At 35.9% G+C, this 23,030-nt stretch overlaps 1 protein-coding gene across 1 annotated transcript in view; it reads right to left on the reverse strand.

The window, feature by feature from the left end:
* The window catches only part of LOC137760733 (complement receptor type 1-like), a 169,677-nt gene that overhangs the window by 82,879 nt on the left and 63,768 nt on the right, over positions 1–23,030 (reverse strand). Inside the window, exon 14 of the mRNA XM_068537637.1 lies at positions 17,122–17,207. Coding sequence (XP_068393738.1) covers positions 17,122–17,207 — 86 coding nt within the window. The remainder of the gene's footprint in view (positions 1–17,121; positions 17,208–23,030) is intronic.

Here is a 23,030-nt window from a genome sequence, read left to right on the forward strand (position 1 = left end):
TTAAAGTAGATATAGAAAGCTAGAATAGACCAAGAAACTTGTAAAAATAGAAGAAAAAATTTCACCTATAAGTTCTATCACAGTTTCAAGTAATATATACTTTTAACCGTAATTTCAGGTGTTTCACAAGAGGTAAAGGAGAGAACTTAGCAACCCATTTTATCAAGCCTAAGTTTGATATCATAATATTATACCCACGTAAAAGTGATCATATAGTACTCCACCAAAAAAAAAGCAAAATACATTTTAAAATGTAGAAGTAAGACTAGTACATAGTAGGACATAGTTAGAAAAAACTGTATTGTTCTAACACTATATAACTGGAACTAAATAACATCAACCAAAATTCCAAAAGACTTAAAATTAAAAATGAAAATTCTTTAGGAAGCTTCTGCTTCTGGTAATAGTAATCTCAATAATTCAAATCAAACATCACTCCACCCATCTCACCCCCAGAGAAAAACTAGAAATGCTGGGTAAAATATAAAACATATCAGAATGCATCAGGGTGCTAACAAACTGGTTTCATAGAAGGTTAAAATCCAGGTGAGAGCCAAGCATTTGGGCTACTTTCCCCCCTGGGAAGGTTAGTTGAACCAGGAGGGGGCATTTGATACTGAAATTAAGAATTTGGATAAGATTAGTTGCAGTTTAGACACAGTTGAAGAAAAATCAATGAATTGGAAACTAGGACAGAAAAAAATATCCAGGACAGAACACAGAGAGACAAAAGGATCATAAATAGACAAAAGAGTAACAGAGGAACCACACTTAGAAAACTGTTTAAAGCATTTATTGCCAGAAGACCTACAATACAAAAATGCTTAGAAAGAATTGTTTAGGCTGAAGGAAAATAGTGTCACATAGAACTGATAGAACTGCAATATGGAGGAAGTGTAACAGAAAGAGTTAATGTGTAGATAAATATAAATAAATACCATTTTTATAAAAACAGCAACTATACTGTCTTGTGAGATATATAATATATGTTAAAAAAAACAGTAGAAAATGGCAGGAGAGCATAAATGGAGTTAAACTGCTATGGTTCTTGCATTGTTTGGGAAGTGGTAAAAGGCATTATTTATAATAAATTAGATTATACAATTATAATAGGTTATAATTATAATAAATTAGATTATAATAAATCAAGGATCTATATTGGAGTCTCTAGGATAGCATTAATAAGAAAATAAAGTACAACTAAAATGTTCTTGAGGAGAAAAAAATAGAATAATAAAAATACTTGATTAATTTTAAAATGTGAGAAACCTATAACTAACTAACCTATAACTATAGTTAGTTTAAACCTAACTATATCAGTAACTATATTAATCTGAAATGTCCTAAACATTCTAATTAAAAGCAAAGATTTTCACACTGAATGAAACAACAAAATCTGAGTATATGATGTTTACAAGAGATAAATTTTATTTTATTTTTATTTATTTTTTGGATGTGCTGGGCGGCTTGTGGAATTTTAGTTCCCTGACCAGGGATTGAACCCAGTCTCTCGGCAGTGAAAGCACAGAGTCTTAACCACTGGACTGCCAGGGAATTTCCAGGTAAATCTTAAATATAGGACAAAGAATGGATGAAAGTAAAAGATTTGAAACATATGTAATACAAAAAGAGAAAACAAAAAAAGAAGGCTGGTGTATCTATGTTGATATCATACAAAAGAGATTTTAAGGCAAGAAATATTATGAAAGGTAAAGAGGGACATTTCATTATGATAAAAGAGTCAATTAAGCAGGAAAATATAATAACTCAAAAATTTCATGCATGTAATAACATAGCTTTTAAATTACATAAAGAAAAATCGCTAGAGCTGATAGGAGAGATAGACAAATCCAGTCATATTTGGTGATTGTAGTGGTTTAAATGGTGATTCCCTAAAAAGGTATTCCATGTCCTAACGCATGGTACCTGTGAACGTGAACTTATTTGGAAAAGAGTCTTTGAAGATATAATTAAGTTAAGGATCCTGAGATGAGATCATCTTGGATTAACAGAGTAGATCTTCAATCTAAAGACCAGAGTGTTTGTAAGAGACAGAAGGGAAGGGGACACACACAGAGGAGAAGGCAATGTGCAATGGAGGCAGATATTGGAGTGATGCATCTATAAGCCAAGGAATGCCAAGGATTGCAGCAGCCACCAGGGGTAGGAGAGAGGCATAGGACAGATTCTTTCTCCCAGGAAAAGGAACCAGCCTTGCTGACACCTTAATTTTGGACTGCTGGCCTCTGAACTATGAGAGAATAAATTTCTATTGTTTAAAGCTACTACATTTGTGGTAATTTGTTATGGCAGCCCTAGGAAACTAACACAGGTATTTTACACATTCCCATCAATAACTGGGGGAACAAGTGGAGGAAAAAAAACACAGTAAATCATATTTTCCTAAGAGACATTTGTAGAAAATGACATAAAACAACTACACCTTCTTTTCAAGGGCATATGTAACATTTTACCAAAACTCCATATTCTGGGCTATAAAACATGTTTCAATAAGTTTCAAAGGATTAAAACAAAAGAATGATAACTAAAAAATCTCCAAGTGTTTGAAAATTAAGTAACACACTTTAAAATAAACTATGGCTAGAAGAAGATATCAAAGGGAAAATTAGACAATTTTTCTGTATAGTGATAATGAAAATATAAAGATTGTGGGAAGCAAATACAGCACTTTTGGAGAAAAATTTACAGGTTTAAATATATCTGTTAGAAAAAATAAAAGCTGAAACAAAATTATCTAAGCTTCCATATTAAGAATTAATGAACAGAGAACACCAAATTAAGCTCAAAGAAAGTATCAGAAAGGAAATAATAAATCAGAAATCAATAAAATAGAAACTAGTTATACACTACAGAAAATTAAGTTAAAAGTTGTTTTTCAAAAAATCTTAGTAAAATTTATAAACGCCTAGTAAAAGTAATCCAGAGGAAGAAATTTTAAAATGTTACCATTATCAAGAATTAAAATAGAGATATCACTACAGACCCCATACACGTTAAAATATAATAAGAGGATATAATGAACAACATTATACCAATACCTTAGCAAATGTAAATGAAATACATTCCTTAAAAAGCACAACATACTAAAACTTATTAAATAAGATATTAAAAAATCTTAAAAAATATTTATAGCTATTGAAGAAATTAAATCAGTAATTAAAAACCTAACAACAAAATGTCACATCCAGATTGCTTTACTGCTGAATTACTGCAAAGATATAAAGAAAAATAATATTAATGTTACATAAATAATTCCAGAGAATAGAAAAGAATGAATACTTTCCAAAACATTTTATAAGACTAGCATAATCTTGATGCCCAAACCTGACAAGGGCATTAAAAGAAAAAAATAAATTAGAGTTCAACATCTCTTGAGAACATAAATGCAAATTTTCTAAACAAAATATTAAGAAACTGAACAGAGCATTACTTACAGAGGATGGTATAATGGTCAAAATATGACTTTGACTAATTTTTAAATATTAAACCAATCTTACAATACTTGAATAAAATGTATTAGCAATCACACACACACAAACACATACACCACACACAAGATAATCATATATAACACATCATGACCAAGATGGATTTATTCTAGTAATTCAAAGCTGGTTAGCTTTCCAAAGATCAATCAATGTAATACAAAACATCAACAAAGTAAAGGAGAAACAGATATGATTATCTCAATAGATGCAGAGTGATAAATTAGAACACATATTCATGATGAGTCTTTCAGCAAATTAGATAGCAAAAGGAATTTCCTTAATCTGATAAGGATATCTGCCAAAAATTTACAGGAAATATCATGCTTTATAATGACTATGTAAAACCAATATTATCTCTTCCATTCGACATTGTACTGGAGTTTCTAGCCAATGCAATAAAATAAAATAAATAAATAAAAGATACAGGAAAGGAAAGATTTAAAAATATGATAATTATTCACAAATAACATGATTGTTTATGCAGCATGTCAAAAAGAATAGGCAGATAAACTATTGAATTTAAAAGAAAATTTAGCAAAATTGCTGGATTCAAGGTCAAATGATTGTATGTCTAAGAAATAAACAATTAGAAAATAAAATTTTGAAAACGATATCTAGGAATAAATCTAATAAATGATATTTGAGACTTCTATAATGTAAACTGGAAAATATTAAGAGAAATTAAAGAAGACTTCAAAAATGGAGGGATGTTCATGAATTTAAAACTCAAAAATGTAAATATGTTAATGGTCCACAAATTGATCTACTGAGTCAATAGAAGCTCAATACAAATTCAAGCAGGATTTCTTTTTGTGTGTGTGTGTAAACTGACAAGCTGATTCTAAATTTTATATGGAAATGCAAAGGGCCAAGAGTTACCATGTAAATTTGAAAGTAAATGGTTAGAGGATACGAGCCACCAGATATCAGTCTTAATATAATGCTATGAAATGAAATGAAAACAGTGTAGTAAATAAACCAAAGGAACAGAACCTCTCTGGAATGAGATTCACATATCACATCACCTGACTTATGGGCATTGTGGTATACATGGAATGGTCTTTTTAAATAAATGTTATTAGATTAATTATCTATCCAACAGGGAAAAAAACCCAAAAATAGAATACTTTGACCATACTCCACACCATACAAAAAATAAATTTGAGATGAATCACAGACTTAAACATGAAAAATAAAATGATAGGCAAAGATTTTTTTAAAGTAGAACAGAGAAAGCAGTAACTAGAAAGGAAAAGACTCATGAATTAGACATTATTAAAATGTATTTCTATTACCAAGGACATCATTAAGACAGCAAAAAGACAAGTTTTAGCCTGGAAGAAAATTTTTGTGTTACATTTATTGGAAAATCTGAGAATATGTAAAGAACTTCTACAGAACAATAAAGAGACACACAAACAGGTAAACATTGGGGAAAAGTTTTAAACAGGCATTCATAAGCGTATGAAAAGGTGCTCAGCATCAGTCATTAGGAAAATGCCAATTAAAAACCACAGTGAGCCACCAGAATAGCTAATATTTAAACAATTGATCAATAACAAGTTTCCAAGCATGTGGAGCAGCTGGACCTTTCATATGCTTCTGGTGGAAGTGTAAATTTGTACAACCATTTTATAAAATCTTTTGGCAGTATCTATTAAAACTGAATACATTTATAGCCAGCAATTCCACTTATAGAAATATAAACAATTTATATAGATTTGCATGTACATAAATATGTATAGATTTGCATATGTATAAAGATTCCCAAATTTCTATAGATTTGCATATGTACCTGTAAGAAATACTGCTGATATTTAAACAGCTGAATTTACAAATTAATTAAATACAGTATAGCAATAGAAAAGGTCCAATTAATCCTACATACAACAACATGGATGAGTCTCCTAAGTATAACACTGAGCAGAAGCTGGACACAGGAATACACATTTTTTTGTTCCTTTAATATAAAATTCAGGAAGAGGCAGAGTTAATCTTTGGTGATAGAAGACAGAATAATAGTTACTTTGGGAAGATAATAACTGAGAAAGGGCAAGATGGGGAGTCTGAGGTGGTGATAATGTTCTATACCTTATCTGAGTGCTATTTACATGGGTGCGTTCACTTTGTAAAAATTCCATGAACTGAATGATTAAGATTGTGCACTTTACTATATATGTTAAACTTCAATAAAAAGTCTGCACAGTGTGAATAAATTGTTGGGAAAAAAAGACCATCTAACAAAGCAAATTCCAGGCCACAAGGCTTTATTGTTGAATTCTTTCAAATATCTAAAAAAGAATTAATGCCAATCTCACCTAAACCCTTACAGGGAAACAGATATATGGAACACTACCAGCTGGCTTTATGAGACTATCATAAATTTGATACTAAAATCTGATAAAAACATTACAAGAAAGAAAATTACAGTCTAATCTCTCTAAAAAGTATTAAGAATGGAGTAATAAAAGTGTTCTAAAATTAGTGGTGCTGGTTACACAAGTATGAATATACCAAAAATCATTGAACTGTATACTTTAAAAGGGTAATTTTATGGTATGTGAATTATATCTCAAACAAAAGCATATTAAACAACAAATAAAAATTATAAAATATTATGACCAAGCTGATCTATTTCAAGAATGTAAAATTGGAATTTGAATCAGTTTGTCTTTCAAAATTTCTTAGCAATGAAGAGCAAAAGGGAACTTCCTTAATCTAAAAATGGGTATCTACAAAAATACTTACAACAAATACCAGATTAATAGTGAAATATTTGATTGAATCTTTCCCTTTGAGATGGGGAACAAAACAAGGATGCCTTCTAGCCCCCAAGGTGAAATGTTACACTGGTGGTCTACCTAGTGAAAGAAAGAAAGGAAGAAAGAAAGAGAGGAAGGAAGGAAGGAAGGGAGGGAGGGAGGGAGGGAGGGAGGGAGGGAAGGAGGGAGGAAGGAATGAAGAGAGAGTTCCCTGGTGGTCCAGTGGTTAGGACTCAGTGCTTTCACTGCCATGGGCCCAGGTTCAATCCCTGGTTGGGGAACTAAGATCCTGGAAATCATGTGGCGTGGAAAAAACAAAAAACAAAAAAACCCAGAAAGAAAGATAGAAGGAGGAAGGAAGGGATAGAGAAAGAAAAGAAAGAAGCAGGAGTAAGAGGAGGAAGAGGGAGGGAGACAGAAAGTTTGTAGTTATCTACTGTTTTTGTACAATGTCAGCCAGGCTAAATTGGAACTAGTTTTCCCAGACTTACTTTGCCTGTATGGTTCTAGGTTGGGGTTAGAGTTTGAGAAATTGGCATGAAATGCAAGGTAGAAATGAAGCAACAGCCGTTCCACTCTGAAGGTCATCCCTGGTTAGAGGTGGCAAGGGGACAAATGCACTAAACAAACGGACAGGTTCCCATTTGTTCTTGCTCTCCTTATTTCTGCATCCAGCTGTACTTAACTGCTGGTCCTGCTTACCTACAGTGATTCCAACCCACTCTCAGATGCTTCACTGTGAGCTTACAGAAGCAGTAGTCATGAAGAGCAAAACACTTTTATAGATTTCTAACACCAGCCCTCTTCCCAGTTCTACCCCAGCAGTCAGATGTGCTTAGCTTCCTGAAAGCCCCAACTCCAAGACAGCTAGTTAGTGATTTTTCTGATCTTTGTAGAGCAGCTCCACATGCAATTGGATAAAGTTTAATTGCATAATAAATCTCTTATTTCATAATACCAATAGTAGTTCTGCTTCCATATTTGGACCAAAATTTATCCCAGAGTAACAGAAGAGTCTGGGATTGGTTCTTTGATACGATTGGATTTAAAGGAATTAACGTGGCCCATGAAAAAGGGCACACAAGTAGTTTATGGCATGTAGAGAAAGAAGATAACCTCAGTTAACACCCATAGACATCTACAATCAATAGAAGCAAAGTTTTGGGTGACCAAGTGGTTGCTGTCCTAGAACATTTTAAGGAAGGCAAATAATGGAGTTGGTTGCATACTTCTAAGTGCACCAGAGAACTTAAGAGAAAGAAAATTGTGAGTACAAATCTTTAAATTCCTGCTCAAGGTCTGGATCTGGAAGCTTCTACATCTGTCCTAAAAGAAACACTTGTATCCTGTGGCCACAGGGCCAAGATTCCTGAAAAACAAACACACCACCTAATCCTGTGGCTGAACTACAACGCAAATTGAATTCACAATTTCAGAGTCTCTTATGCTAAAGTTTGGGAATTGATTAGAAAAAGAAAAACTCTGAAAATTGAGATGGAGATATATGGAAAAATTTCTAATGAAACAGAATATCTTGAACCAGGAAATTCTTCCGAGAGAGGATCTTCAAGATGGCAGAGAAGTAAGACGTGGAAAACACCTTCCTCTGTACAAATACATCAAAAATACATCTACATGTGGAACCACTCCTACAGAACACCTACTGAAGATCTGGCAGAAGACCTCAGACTTCCCAAAAGGCAAGAAAATCCCCATGCACCTGGGTTGGGCAAAAGAAAAAAGAAAAAAAACAGAGACAAAACAATAGGGATGGGACTTGTACTTCTGGGAGGGAGCTGTGAAGAAGGAAAAGTTTCCACACACTAGAAAGCCCCTTCACTGGTGGAGATGGGAGTGGGGCATGGGGGAAGCTTCAGAGCCACGGAAGAGAGTGCAGCAACAGGGGTGTAGAGGGCAAAGCGGAGAGATTCCCACACAGAGGATCAGTGCTGACCAGCACTCACCAGCCTGAGAGGCTTGTCTGCTCACCTGCCAGGGTGGGTTGGGGCTGGGAGCTGAGGCTCGAGCTTCGGAGGTCAGATCCCAGGGAGAGGACTGGGGATGGCTGCGTGAACACAGCCTGATGTGGGCCAGTGTGCCACAGCTAGCCAGGAGGGAGTGTGGAAAAAAGTCTAGACCTGCCTAAGGGGCAAGACACCATTGTTTCAGGGTACACAAGGAGAGGGGATTCCTTCCCTCTCTGCCCACAGAAGGCAGAGCACCACCTAAATGAGCTCCAGAGACAGGCATGAGCCAGGGCTATCAGCTCAGACCCCAGAGACGGGCATGAAATGCTAACACTGCTGCTTCAGTCACCAAGAATCCTGTATGCAAGCACAGGTCACTATCCACATCCCACTGGGAGCCTGTGCAACACGCCACTGCCAGGGTCCTGTGATCGAGAGACAACTTCCCCAGGAGAACACACAGTGCGCCTCAGGTTGTTGCAACACCACGCTGGCTTCTGCCGCCAGAGGCTTGCCAGGCATTCCAATTATAACTACTGTACCCCTCCCTCCCCCCTCCAGCCTCAGTGAGCCAGTGCCCCCTAATCGGCTTCCGCTTAAACCCTGTCCCGTCTGGGCAGGAACAGATGCCTGAGGGCAACCTACACGTAGAGGTAGGGGCAAAACCAAAGCTGAACTCCAGGAGCTGTGTGAACAAAGAAGAGAAAGGGAAATTGCTCTGTGCAGCCTCAGCAGCAGCGGATTAAATCCCCACAATCAACTTGAGGTACCCTGCATCTGTGGAATACCTGAATGGACAATGAATCATCCCAAAATTGAGGTGGTGGACTTTGGGAGCAACTGTAGACTTGGGGTTTGCTGTCTTTGACTGATTTGTTTCTGATTTTTATGTTTATCTTAGTATGGTTTTTAGCACTTGGTATCATTGGTGGATTTGTTTATTGGTTTCGTTGCTCTCTTCTTTTTTTAATTATTATTATTATTTTTAAAATTTTAATAATTTTTTTTTTCTTAAATTGTTTTTTCTTTCTTTTTTTCTCCCTTTTCTTCTGAGCCGTGTGGCTGACAGGGCCTTGGTGCTCCGGCCTGGCATCAGGCCTGAGCCTCTGTGGTTGAAGAGCCAAGTTCAGGATATTGGGCAACCATAGACCTCCCACCCCACATAATATCAATTGGCGAGAGCTCTCACACAGATCTCCATCTCAACAGTAAGACGCAACACCACCGAACGGCCAGCAAGCTCCAGTGCTAGATGCCCCATGCCAATCAACTAGCAAGACAGGAATACAACCCCACCCATTAGCAGAGAGGCTGCCTAAATTCATATTAAGTTCACAGACACCCCAAAACGCACCACAGGACGTGGCCCTGCCCACGAGAAAGGCAAGATCCAGCCTCCCCACCAGAACACAGGCACCAGTCCCCTCCACCAAAAAGCCTACACAAGCCACTGAACCAACCTCACCCACTGGGGGCAGACACCAAAAACAATGGGAACTACGAACCTGAAGTCTGCAAAAAGGAGACCCCAAACACAGTAACTTAAACAAAATGAGAAGACAGAGAAATATGCAGCAGATGAAGGTGCAAGGTAAAAACTCACGAGACTAAACAAATGAAGAGGAAATAGGCAGTCTACCTGAAAAAGAATTCAGAGTAACAATAGTAAAGATGATCCAAAACCTTGGAAATAGAATGGAGAAAATACAAGACACATCTAACAAGGACCTAGAAGAACTAAAGAGCAAACAAACAATGATGAACAACACAATAAATGAAATTAAAAATTCTCAAGAAGGAATCAGTAGCAGAATAACTGAGGCAGAAAAATGGATAAGTGACCTGGAAGATAAAATAGTGAAAATAACTACCACAGAGCAGAATAAAGAAAACAAAATGAAAAGAATTGAGGACAGTCTCAGAGACCTCTGGGACAACATTAAACACACCAACATTCGAATTAGGGGTCCCAGAAGAAGAAGAGAAAAAGAAACGGACGGAGAATATATTTGAAGATATTATAGTTGAAAACTTCCCTAACATGTGAAAGGAAATAGTCAATCAAGTCTAGGAAGCACAGAAAGCCCCATACAGGATAAATCCAAGGTGAAACACGCCAACACACATATTAATCAAACTATCAAAAATTAAATACAAAGAAAAAATATTAAAAGCAGCAAAGGAAAAGCAACAAATAACACACAAGGGAACCCCCATAAGGTAAACAGCTGATCTTTCAGCAGAAACTCTGCAAGCCAGAAGGGAGTGGCAGGACATATTTAAAGTGATGAAAGGGAAAAACCTACAACCAAGATTACTCTACCTAGCAAGGATCTCATTCAAATTAAATGAGAAGAGAAATTAAAATATTTACAGACAAGCAAAAGCTAACAGAAGTCAGCACCACCAAACCAGCTTTACAACAAATGCTAAAAGAACTTCTCTAGGCAAGAAACACAAGAGAAGGAAAAGACCTACAACAACAAACCCAAAACAATTAAGAAAAAGGTAATAGGAACATACATATCACTAATCACCTTAAATGTAAATGGATTAAATGCTCCAACCAAAAGACATAGACTGGCTGAATGGATACAAAAACAAGACCCATATATATGCTGTCTACAAGAGACCCACTTCAGACCTAGGGACACATACAGACTGAAAGTGAGGGGATGGAAAACGATATTCCATGCAAACGGAAATCAAAAGAAAGCTGGAGTAGCAATTCTTATATCAGACAAAATAGACTTTAAAACAAAGACTATTACAAGAGGCAAAGAAGGACACTATATAATGATCAAGGGATCGATCCAAGAGGAAGATATAACAATTGTAAATATTTAGGCACCCAACATAGGAGCACCTCAATACATAAGGCAAATACTAACAGCCATAAAAGGGGAAATCGACAGTAACACAATCATAGTAGGGGACTTTAACACCTCACTTTCACCAATGGACAGATCATCCAAAATGAAAATACATAAGGAAACACAAGCTTTAAATGATACATTAAACAAGATGGACTTAATTGATATTTATAGGACATTCCATTCAAAAACAACAGAATACACTTTCTTCTCGAGTGCTCATGGATCTTTCTCCAGGATAGATCATATCTTGGGGCACAAATCAAGCCTTGGTAAATTTAAGAATATTGAAATCGCATCAAGTATCTTTTCCAAGCACAATGCTATGAGACTAGATATCAATTACAGGAAAAAAAATCTGTAAAAAATACAAACACATGGAGGCTAAACAATACACTACTAAATAACCAAGAGATCACTGAAGAAATCAAAGAGGAAATCAAAATATCTAGAAACAAATGACAATGAAAACACGATGACCCAAAACCTATGTGATACAGCAAAAGCAGTTCTAAGAGGGAAGTTTATAGCAACACAATCCTACCTCAAGAAACAAGAAACGTCTTAAATAAACAACCTAACCTTACACCTAAAGGAATTAGAGAAAGAAAAACAAAAAAAACCCCACAGTTAGCAGAAGGAAAGAAATCATAAAGATCAGATCAGAAATACATGAAAAAGAAATGAAGGAAACAATAGCAAAGATCAATAAAACTAAAAGCTGGTTCTTTGAGAAGATACACAAAATAAACCATTAGCCAGACTCATCAAAAACAAAAGGGAGAAGACTCAAATCAATAGAATTAGAAATGAAAAAGGAAAAGTAACAACTGACACTGCAGAAATACAAAGGATCATTAGAGATTACTTCAAGCAACTCTATGCCAATAAAATGGACAACCTGGAAGAAATGGACAAATTCTTAGAAAAGCACAACCTTCCGAGACTGAACCAGGAAGAAAGAGAAGATATAAGCAGACCAATCACAAGTACTGAAATTGAGACGTGATTAAAAATCTTCCAACAAACAAAAGCCCAGGACCAGATGGATTCACAGGCGAATTCATCAAACATTTAGAGAAGAGCTAACACCTATCCTTCTCAAACTCTTCCAAAATATAGCAGAGGGAGGAACAATCCCAAACTCATTGTACGAGGCCACCATCACCCTGATACAAAACCAGACAAAGATGTCACAAAGAAAGAAATCTACAGGCCAATATCACTGATGAGCATAGATGCAAAAATCCTCAACAACATACCAGCAAACAGAATCCAACAGCACATTAAAAGGATCATACACCATGATCAAGTGGGGTTTATCCCAGGAATGCAAGGATTCTTCAATATACACAAATCAATCAACGTGACACACCATATTAACAAACTTAAGGATAAAAACCATATGATCATCTCAATAGATGCAGAAAAAGCTTTCAACAAAATTCAACACCAATTTATGATAAAAACCCTCCAGAAAGTAGGCATACAGGGAACTTACCTCAACATAATAAAGGCCATATATGACAAACCAACAGCCAGCATCGTTCTCAATGGTGAAAAACTGAAACCATTTCCTCTAAGATCAGGAACAAGACAATGTTGCCCACTCTCACCACTATTATTCAACATAGTTTTGGAAGTTTTAGCCACAGCAATCAGAGAAGAAAAAGAAACAAAAGGAATCCAAATCGGAAAAGAAGAAGTAAAATGGTCACTGTTTGCAGATGACATGATACTATACATAGAGAATCCTAAAGATGCTACCAGAAAACTACTAGAGCTAATCAATGAAGTTGGTAAAGTAGCAGGGTACAAAATTAATGCACAGAAATCTCTGGCATTCCTATACACTAATGATGAAAAATCTGAAAGAGAAATTAAGGAAACACTCCCATTTATCACTGCAACAAAAAGAATAAAATACCTAGGAATAAACCTACCTAAGGAAACAAAAGACCTGTATGCAGAAAACTATGACACTGATGAAAGAAATTAAAGATGATACAAACAGATGGAGAGATATACCATGTTCTTGGACTGGAAGAATCAGCATTGTGAAAATGACTCTACTACCCAAAGCAATCTACAGATTCAATGCAATCCCTATCAAACTACCAATGGCATTTTTCACAGAAGTAGAACAAAAAATTACACAATTTGTATGGAAACACAAAGGACTCCGAATAGCCAAAGCAATCGTGAGAAAAAAAAAAAAAAAAAAAAACGGAGGTGGAGGAATCAGGCTCCCTGATTTCAGACTATTCTACAAAGCTCCAGTAATCAAGATAGTATGGTACCGGCACAAAAACAGAAATATAGATCAATGGAACAGGACGGAGAGCCCAGACATAAACCCACACACATATGGTCACCTCATTTTTGATAAAGGAGGCAAGAATATACAATGGGGAAAAGACAGCCTCTTCAATAAATGGTGCTGGGAAAACTGGACAGCTACATGTAAAAGAATGAAATTAGAACAGTCCCTAACACCATACACAAAAGTAAACTCAAAATGGATTAAAGACTTAAATGTAAGGCCAGACACTATAAAACTCCTAACTGAAAACATAGGGAGAACACTCTATGACATAAATCACAGCAATATCCTTTTTGACCCACCTGCTAGAGAAATGGAAATAAAAAGAAAAATAAACAAATGGGACCTAATGAAACTTAAAAGCTTTTGCACAGCAAAAGAAACCTTAAACAAGATGAAAAGACAACCCTCAGAATGGGAGAAAATATTTGCAAATGAAGCAACTGGCAAAGGATTAATCTCCAAAATATATAAACAGCTCATGCAGGTCAATATCAGAAAAACAAACAACCCAATCCAAAAATGGGCAGAAGACCTAAATAGACATTTTTCCAAAGAAGAGATACAGATTGCCAACAAACACATGAAAGGATGCTCAACATCACTAATCATTAGAGAAATGCAAATCAAAACGACAATGAGGTATCACCTCACACCGGTCAGAATGGCCATCATCAAGAAATCTACAAACAATAAATGCTGGAGAGGGTGTGGAGAAAAGGGAACCCTCTTGCACTGTTGGTGGGATGTAAATTGATACAGCCACTCTGGAGAACAGTATGGAGATTCCTTAAAAAACTAAAAACAGAACTACCTTACCACCCAGCAATCCCACTGCTTGGCATATACCCTGAGAACACCATAATTCAAAAAGAGTCATTTACCACAATGTTCACTGCAGCTCTATTTACAATAGCTGGGACATGGAAACAACCTAAGTGTCCACCAACAGATGAATGAATAAAGAACATGTGGCACATATATACAATGGAATATTACTCAGCCATGAAAAGAAATGAAATTGAGTTATTTGTAGTGAGGTGGATGGACCTAGAGTCTGTCATACAGAGTGGTGTAAGTGAGAAACAGAAAAACAAATACTGTATGCTAACACATATATATGGAATCTAAAAAAAAAAAAAAGGTTCTGAAGAACCTAGGAGCAGGACAGGAATAAAGACAGAGACGTAGAGAATGCACTTGAGTACACGGTAAGTGGGAAGGGTAAGCTGGGATGAAGTGAGAGAGTAGCATTGACATATATACACTACCAAATATAAAATAGATAGCTAGTGGGAAACAGATGCATAGCACAGGGAGGTCAGCTCAGTGCTTTGTGACCACCTAGAGGGGTGGCATAGGGAGGGTGGGATTGAGATGCAAGAGGGAGGGGATATGGGGATATATGTATGCAGACAGTTGATTTGCTTTTTTATACAGCAGAAACTAACACAACATTATAAAGCAATTATACCCCAATAAAGATGTTAAAAAAAATTGTAACCACAAAGAAAAGTAAATAATTCTAAATACAAAAAAAAAAAAAAAAAAAAAGGAAGAAGATACACAGATGGCAAAGAAGAAAAAAAGAAATTCTGCCAAGCCTGCTTTGCCAGAAGGAGAGCCTTCCTCCCTGGTCTGAGGAGAAAAGCATCCTCTTGCCTGAAGAAACTAACGACTCTCATGAGGTAGCTGTCCTGATAGGACTGCTGTGGAAAATACAGAATGCTCAGTTAAATTTGAATTTCAGAAAAAAAAGAAAATTTCTAAGTATATCCCAAATATTGCATGGCACACATTTATTCTACAGAAATATTTGTTGCTTCTCTGAATTCAAATTTAATTGGGCATCTTGCATTTTTATTTACTAAGTCTGGCCACCCAAATTGCAGGGACTGCTGATTTTCCTCAGGACCTATCCCTACCACCTTGCATTGTTTCTAGTCCTCTAACCAGATTCAAGCCCTGACAGGACCAGGGAGATCTGGGGAAATAAAACTTATGACCTGTGAGAAAGTATAAAATACAGCAAAAGAATTGAGATTCTGAATTCAATGTGTTAGTTTGAGTGTGGCCTAACAGAATGAAGTTCAAAAGCAGAAGATTATTAGTGTACTGCAGAGGAAAACATCCTGTGGCCTAGGGACTTAGGAATGCTAGAGTGGATTTATTATGTAAGACCTGTTCATCTACTCCCTAATTATCTCCATGGTGCACATAGGTTGAAAGTGAGACCTTTTACCCAAGGCTTTGAGAAATACATTTATGCAGAAGTTTCAGCATCCTTGAAGAACTCTGTGATGGTTATTCTCCATAGGCCAGGAATGACAGTGGGAATGGTAGCTATTAAATGGGGTTACCTGAATCCAATGGGGATGAAAGGACCTCAGGGTCACAGAGGCCAAGTGGTAGCACTTAACTGTCAGAGACAACTGAAGCAGAAATCAGAATGATTTTCCTGCAAAGATCTTTGTCATTGGCTCATTGATCATGGAATCGCTAAAACTGAAGCAGATGGATAGTGGTCTAAAGTTTTAGTTGATTTGTATTAGCAGAGAAGATCTAGGTCTAGTGAACAGGTCTGACTTGAATCACTACAGAAGAGAGTTGTGGTTATTTATCAACCAATTCTAAGACTTGAGAACCAGTTTAGAGACCCAGAGCAGCTTCAATAAAACAGGAGACTGGCTCTTCTTGAGGAAGAGGAAGCAACTGCTGCACAGCCAAAATGTATACTGTAAGTTTCCTCCCTACCCTTTACCAAGGAGGCTTAAAGCCATTTGCCAGGGTTGGATACAGAAAAGGTTACAAAATTATAGATAGAGACAAAAATATGGAAATATGTCAAGGTGTATTATTTTTAATGAGATCTTGTATAGTCTTGTATAAATTGTGTATAAAACATACCATTTTGTCATCTGATTTTCTTCACAGAAATATATATAACAATCATCTTTATAAATATTAAGTGTTTTTCCATAATATCTTTTTATGGCTGAATAAATTTCCAATGTATGGATGTATTTCTTCTAATTCTGCATGGCTATTTTATGCTTCTTAGGGAATTCTCAGTAGTCACTTTTAACATGTCTTTTTGCTTCCAATAGGTTATTTGCAAACCATATTAGGAACCATGCAGTGCATTTAGGTTAGTTTAACATGTTTGCCATTATAAAGTATGCTGCAATAAAAAGTTTACAATCTGTTTATTTCCTAAGTATAAATTCTAAGAAGCGGGTCAAAATATAAGCCCAATTTTGAGGCTTATATTACATAATGACTTTCAAGAGAGTGTGTTGAACCATTGGCACATGAAAGTGTGAATTCCTCCACAGCTTCATCAAACCTCAAAGAGTATCACTTTAAAAATCTTTACTAATTTTCTAAGCAGGATGGTTATTATACTGGGGATGGCAGAACCAACATAATTCCAAATTAACTGAGGTAAAAATAAAGTTTGAAGACTTTTATGCATTTAAGTCCCCAGGTTCAGAAAAGGCACAACCCAGGATAAAGAAGAACTTAAGAAAACAGTTGCCAGGACCCCACATGTATTTTTGAGACCATTATAGCTGTCTTCAGCCATCTGAATGACAGAATGAAAAAAATCAATCAAGATTTTTATAACTCCAGGGGGAAAGTGAGAACTTATTGGTAAAGGTGATAGAAAATAATATTCCAACTCACTCTCACAAATAGGTGGGTCATTATCCCAGATGACAGAGTTGCCAGAGATGATGCATGCAGCAGAGGATTGACCGATGAGTCGGTATCTAGAGGCAAAGAATAATGAATGTTATATTCTAAATAAACACTTAATCCTGCTTAAATTGCTGCTTACAAGAGATTACAATCTGGGAGAATTCAGAAGGACAATTTCCATTTGTCAAAGTACTATTGCTTTCCCAACTTTTGTGTCTTTATTTGGACTTTAAAATTATCTTCTTCATGCCTTCTAAATTAGATGAGATCTCTCTCCTTTATTAGGTTAAGGCACATTTTTTTATATACATCTAAGATAAATAAGATTAATCAAACTATAACCAAAGGAAATCCAAGCAAGACAAACACAGTTGAACACTTATTTCATATTATAAATGTTAAAGGCAGAAATTCTCAATTAGTATGCCACAAGCTGTTCAAAGTTTGCTATACAATTTGGAAAAACTGATGACATTTATTTTTACTTCAGCTGAAATTTTCTATAGTCATGGCATGTTGGGCTGAACCATTCATGAAAATTGGTGGAGAGTAAGGCCGAACTTGATACTACTACAGGTTAAGACGAATAGTGTCAAATAACCGTCAAGTGTTATTTGGTATAGCTGAGAACACTGCCTTATGAATATATAAGAAACTATGGCAGCACAAACTTTATTCAAACATCAAAATGGGTCAAATGGAGATCAAATGAAAAGAGCTGTGGATGTTCTTGAAGAAACCTGAAGCACTGTTACATTGAAGCAGTGGTTATGTTGTATTTATTAATGCCTTCAGTATTGTTTTCAGGTTTTTAATGCCTTCCAGTACACCATCAAAAATGAAAATATTCTAAATTGCACTGCAAACACACATACACACAAATAGACAACAAATGGAGTAAAGGAAAGCTGCAGTCTTTCCACTATGTGTGCACCTCTTCCTTCCTGTTTGCCATAGGAGTGGAGAATCATGGAGACTCCTCTGGTTTTTGACTTCATAAAGATTATTTCTTAAAGTGCTCTTTTTGATGTTTTAATCGTAAGGATTGGGATAAAAATGGTGAAGCAAGTTCTAACTTGAGTCAGCAATTCTTCTGAAACGTTTTGTTTTGTTTTATTTTTTTGCATGTTGCCACATGATAGAAGAATGATTTATTAGAACAAATTCCATGACAAATCATATAAAATAACCATTTTCTGAAAGACATCCATAAGACCACTTCAGGACAAATGCACAGAGGTGCCTCCAAGAAGCCAGACAAATAAGTTACCAATCCCATGTCTGGTGTGAGTGGAGGAGCCCTCCTGATGCTATCTTGAAGTCTAGGTCTCACCAACCAGGCTCTGCTGATGCTGCCATTGCAGGCAGAATAAGGCTCACATGCTGGGGCATGAGATATGTCAGCGCACCCAGGTTCCGCTATTGATACAGCTGCTGGTGGACTGGGACCTGCTGCTTCCCATGGGTGTGTGACATGGGAAGGATAGACTTCCCTCATCCCCAATTTCTCCCTATGCTGCTAATTTAGGCAGATTCGGCCACCACTATCACTAAGTGTGGGTCTCCCTACTACATCCTTGCTGAGCTTTCCCTTCCCCAGTCCTTTAACAGGAGAGTAGGCTTCTCTCTCTCTCTGCTTGTTGACTGTTCTGGCTTACAGTCTTCTATAGCACCCATCCTGAGAGATAAAAAGAAAACCCAGGGAACTCACTGCAGGGTCATTCTTTAAGTTCTGGGGTCCCTAGCCAGTCCACTTTCTTTCTACCTTTTGTGGTCCTTTTATGGTTGTATGTTGAACAACTTCTAGGGTATTTAGTTATATATAGAGAGAGAAGCAGGGAAAAGTGAATCTGGAACTGGAAGTTCAGTAACAGCTGTTTAAAAGCCGATTATAAAAGTTAATACTCAGTCATTGTAGAAAAAAAGTGAAAGATACAGAAAATTCCAGTAATGGAATATAGTTAATGGTTTAGAGAAGTGCTTCTCCAAAGTTTTATTTGCATAGAAATCACCAGGGCGTCTTGTGAAAATATGATTCTGATTCAGTGGGTATGAAAATTCTGCATTTCTAACAAGCTCCCAGGAGATGCTGACCTTGCTGGTCTGTGCACCATACTCTGGGTCAAGAACTTACAGAAAATTCTTTCAGTTTCTTACATGAAGAGATATACATGTAACATGGATGTCAGCTGTCAAGTAGGTGTGGTTAAACTGGCCAGGACCTATATTTCACAGCTGTGTGAGAGTCCTCTTCCACACACATGATTACTGTGTGTCTTAGGGCTAATTTCCCCATACTTCTCTCTGCTTTCACTTTCCTGTGTCCCTCCCTGCTGGCTTTGGGCTCTGCACAACATTTTATCTAGCAGCAATGCCCAGGATTTTTGTGGGTTTCTCCCCCAAATCCACTTGCTCAAAGCATTTGTTGTTGCATTTGGGGGAAGTTTTAGGGAGTGTTACACTGGGAAGTGAATGCCATTAGGCATTTTATTCCATCCCTCACTTGTCTTTCTCCTTCTTCTCTGGAAAAACAAGCAACTTCCTCTCCTTGCCTTGCACAGAACAGGCCCTTTGGGGTCTCACCTTCTTTAAATATAACATCTATCCTAAAACTGTTTTCATTATATACAATATTGTTGGGTAGGACACCTACATTTGCTTTTCAGGTTTCCTTTTGGGGGCTTATTGAGATTGACAGTCCTGGGTTCTCTGTTTACCCCTACCTAACCATCATGAGTTCTCAGACTGGTGAGTTTGGGAGAAGGAATAGGGCAATTCATCTCAAAATTCTGCATTCCCACTCTTCATGCCTGCAGAGAGGATGTATTCTAGTTTATTCTCTGCTATGTGCTAAGGGGCCTCTCCTACTCCTGTGGTGAGTGGGCGTGGGGATGGGATGGATGCAGGAAGCTTACAGTTGTCCAGCTGTGTCTGAGAACAGGTAATTACATTTAATAATGGGATTTTAAAAATTAGGTCATTTAGCCCTGACCTAAAGTTATATTCTCTACTAATCTCTTTCAGCAATAAAGATATAATTTGATCTTCATCTGTCTGATTCCTCAGCTGGTCCAGAAATTTGGTGGTGAAGACACATGTATTGTTTATTGGAATCCCTCAAACCCCAGCAAATATATTATAATCAATCCCCAATATTTTTATTGGCAGAATAATATTCCATCACATGAATGGACCCTAATTTACTCAAATAATCCCCTGTTGTTGAACATTAAGATGTTTTCCATTCCAACCTTTCCAAGCCTTTAGAGTCTAAAAGACTTCAAAAAGGAAGACTGTTAAGTTTGACTTCTTGGCAAAAGTGCATTGCCTAAATTGTGTTAAATGGTATAAATTTGTATCAATTTATACTGCTACTAGGAGATTATGTCAATGCCCATTACCCTGAACTTCAAAACTACCAGCTATACAGAGGGATTTTTGTGTGTTTTGTTTCTTGCTATATCTCCAGCTTCCAGAATAGTACCTATTCTTAGTATTTGTGGGCTCTGAATAAATACTTTTGGATTGAATAAGTGGTCAAAGTAGCATATTATTGTTATTTTCATTTGTATTAATTTTATTAATAGCAAGGCCAGACACTTCCACATGTATTTACAATTTGTACCTTTTTCTTTTGTTAATTGCCACTTTGTATCTTTTGATCATTTCTCTATTTAGGTGTTCATATTTTGTTTGTAAGGGCTATTTATATATTTTTGTGGTTTTTCATTTGTACTTTATTTGTTTTTAGTATTTGTATATGTGTCAATTCTATTAACCTCTCTGTGGATTCTGCCTTTGCTTGAAATGAACCCATTGACTTGGAATGTTCCTAAATCTGATACATATTTATTATTTTTTATTTTATTTTATTTAGGTGTCACATATAACATGTAATTCTTTGGTCAATATGAAATTTATTGTGGTGCATAAAATGTGCTAATTATTTAACATAAATAAAAAATACTAGTTTGCTTACTGCTTTGAAATGCTGCGTGATACCTTCATATAATACCCTCTTTTACAAATTTGGGTCTGTTTCTGGACTTCCTATTCTACTCTTTTGAGCTCTGTATTTTATAATATACCATTATAATATACTTAAAATTACTTTAACTTAATAATATGCTTTGAAGTAAAGATGTTGAAGATTTGAATAATATAAACCGAAGCCCTTTTAATAGATTGGTTTTCAACTTTGTTCTCTACGGTGAGAGAATGTACTTTTAAATTCTATAGGTTATTCAAGCAAAGTAATAGATATACTAGGTAGAAAATCTTCATGTAGAAAATCAATAAATTTCTTTTACATCCTGATTACAATGAACATGATCTCATTTTTATAAAATAAATTTCTAAAAGGAAAAAACAAAAATACCCCAATTGTGACCCCAACTTATATGAAGAAAGTATAACATTTTCTTCCCTCTATTTTGCTACATGGATTAATTTGTCTACTTTTGTTCAGTTGGAAATTATTTTTTAACCCGACCAGGGTAACATCCATTAAAAATACATATGAATTTGTTTTCTCCATTTTTTGAGGTCAAGAATGAGACACTGACTATAAGTCTAGCACTTTAAAATTTTCTTAATTTCAAGATTTCTTTTTATACTCTGTGATTTTAGATATAATTATGTTCTTAAGTCCTTCTCTAAAAATAATCTTCCTTTACATCAATGAAACACCCACGTTAAAACTAAATCATCTGATAACTTGTATCCTGAAATCTTGATGAACTATTTATTAGCTATAATATGTTTGTGTGTGTGTGTGTGTGTCTGTGTGTACATTCCTTAGTATTTTCTATACCAGATATGTAATTTGCAAACAGAGAGGTTGTTTTCTTTTTCTTTTTTTGATTGAACTATAGTTGGCATACAATATTGTATTAATTTCAGATGTACAATATGGTGATTTGACATATTATATATATACATATATATGTATATATATGTATATATTGAATTGATCACCACAATAAGCCTAGTAACCATCTGTCATAATGCAAAGTTATTACAATATTACTGCCTATATTCTCTATGCTGTACATTACATCCTGTGATTTATTTACTTTATAACTGGAAGTTTATACCTCTTGATCTCCTTCACCTGTTTCACCCAACCCCCTATTCCCCTTCCCTTTGATGACCACCAGTTTGTTCTCTGTATCTGTGAGTCCATTTCTGCTTTGCTTTGTTTTGTTTGTTCATTTGTTTTGTTTTTTAGATTCCACATATAAGTGAAATCATATTTGTCTTTCTTTGTCTAACTTATTTCACTTAACATAATGCCCTCTAGGTCCATTCATGTTGTCACAAATGACAAGATTTCATTCTTTTTTATGGCTGAGTGATATTGTTTTGTATATATACTCTATCTTCTTTATCCATTTACCTATCAATGACACTTAGGTTGCTTCCATATCTTGACTATTGTACATAGATCTATTTATGTTATGTCCTCTTCTTGGATTTATCCCTTTATCATTATGTTATGTCCTTCTTTGTCTTTTGTTACAGTCTTTGTTTTAAAGTGTATTTTGTCTAATATAAGTCTTGCTGTTCCAGCTTTCTTTTTGTTTACATTTGTGTGGAATATCTTTTTCTATGCTTTCACTTTCAGTCTGTGTGTGTCTTTAGATTTGAAGTGAGTCTCTTTGTAGACAGCATATATATGGGTCTTGTTTTCTTAATCCATTCAGCCATCCTGTATCTTTTTTTTTAATTGGGGTATAGTTGCTTTACAATGTTGCATTGGTTTCTGCTGTACAACAAAGTGAATCAGCTATATGTATACACATATCCCCTCCCTCTCAGACCTCCCTCCCACCGCCCTCCATCCCACCCATCTAGGTCACCACAGAGCACCGAGCTGAGCTCCCTGTGCCATA

This window comes from Eschrichtius robustus, chromosome 3 (genome assembly GCF_028021215.1).
Source record: "Eschrichtius robustus isolate mEscRob2 chromosome 3, mEscRob2.pri, whole genome shotgun sequence".
NCBI lineage: Eukaryota > Metazoa > Chordata > Mammalia > Artiodactyla > Eschrichtiidae > Eschrichtius > Eschrichtius robustus.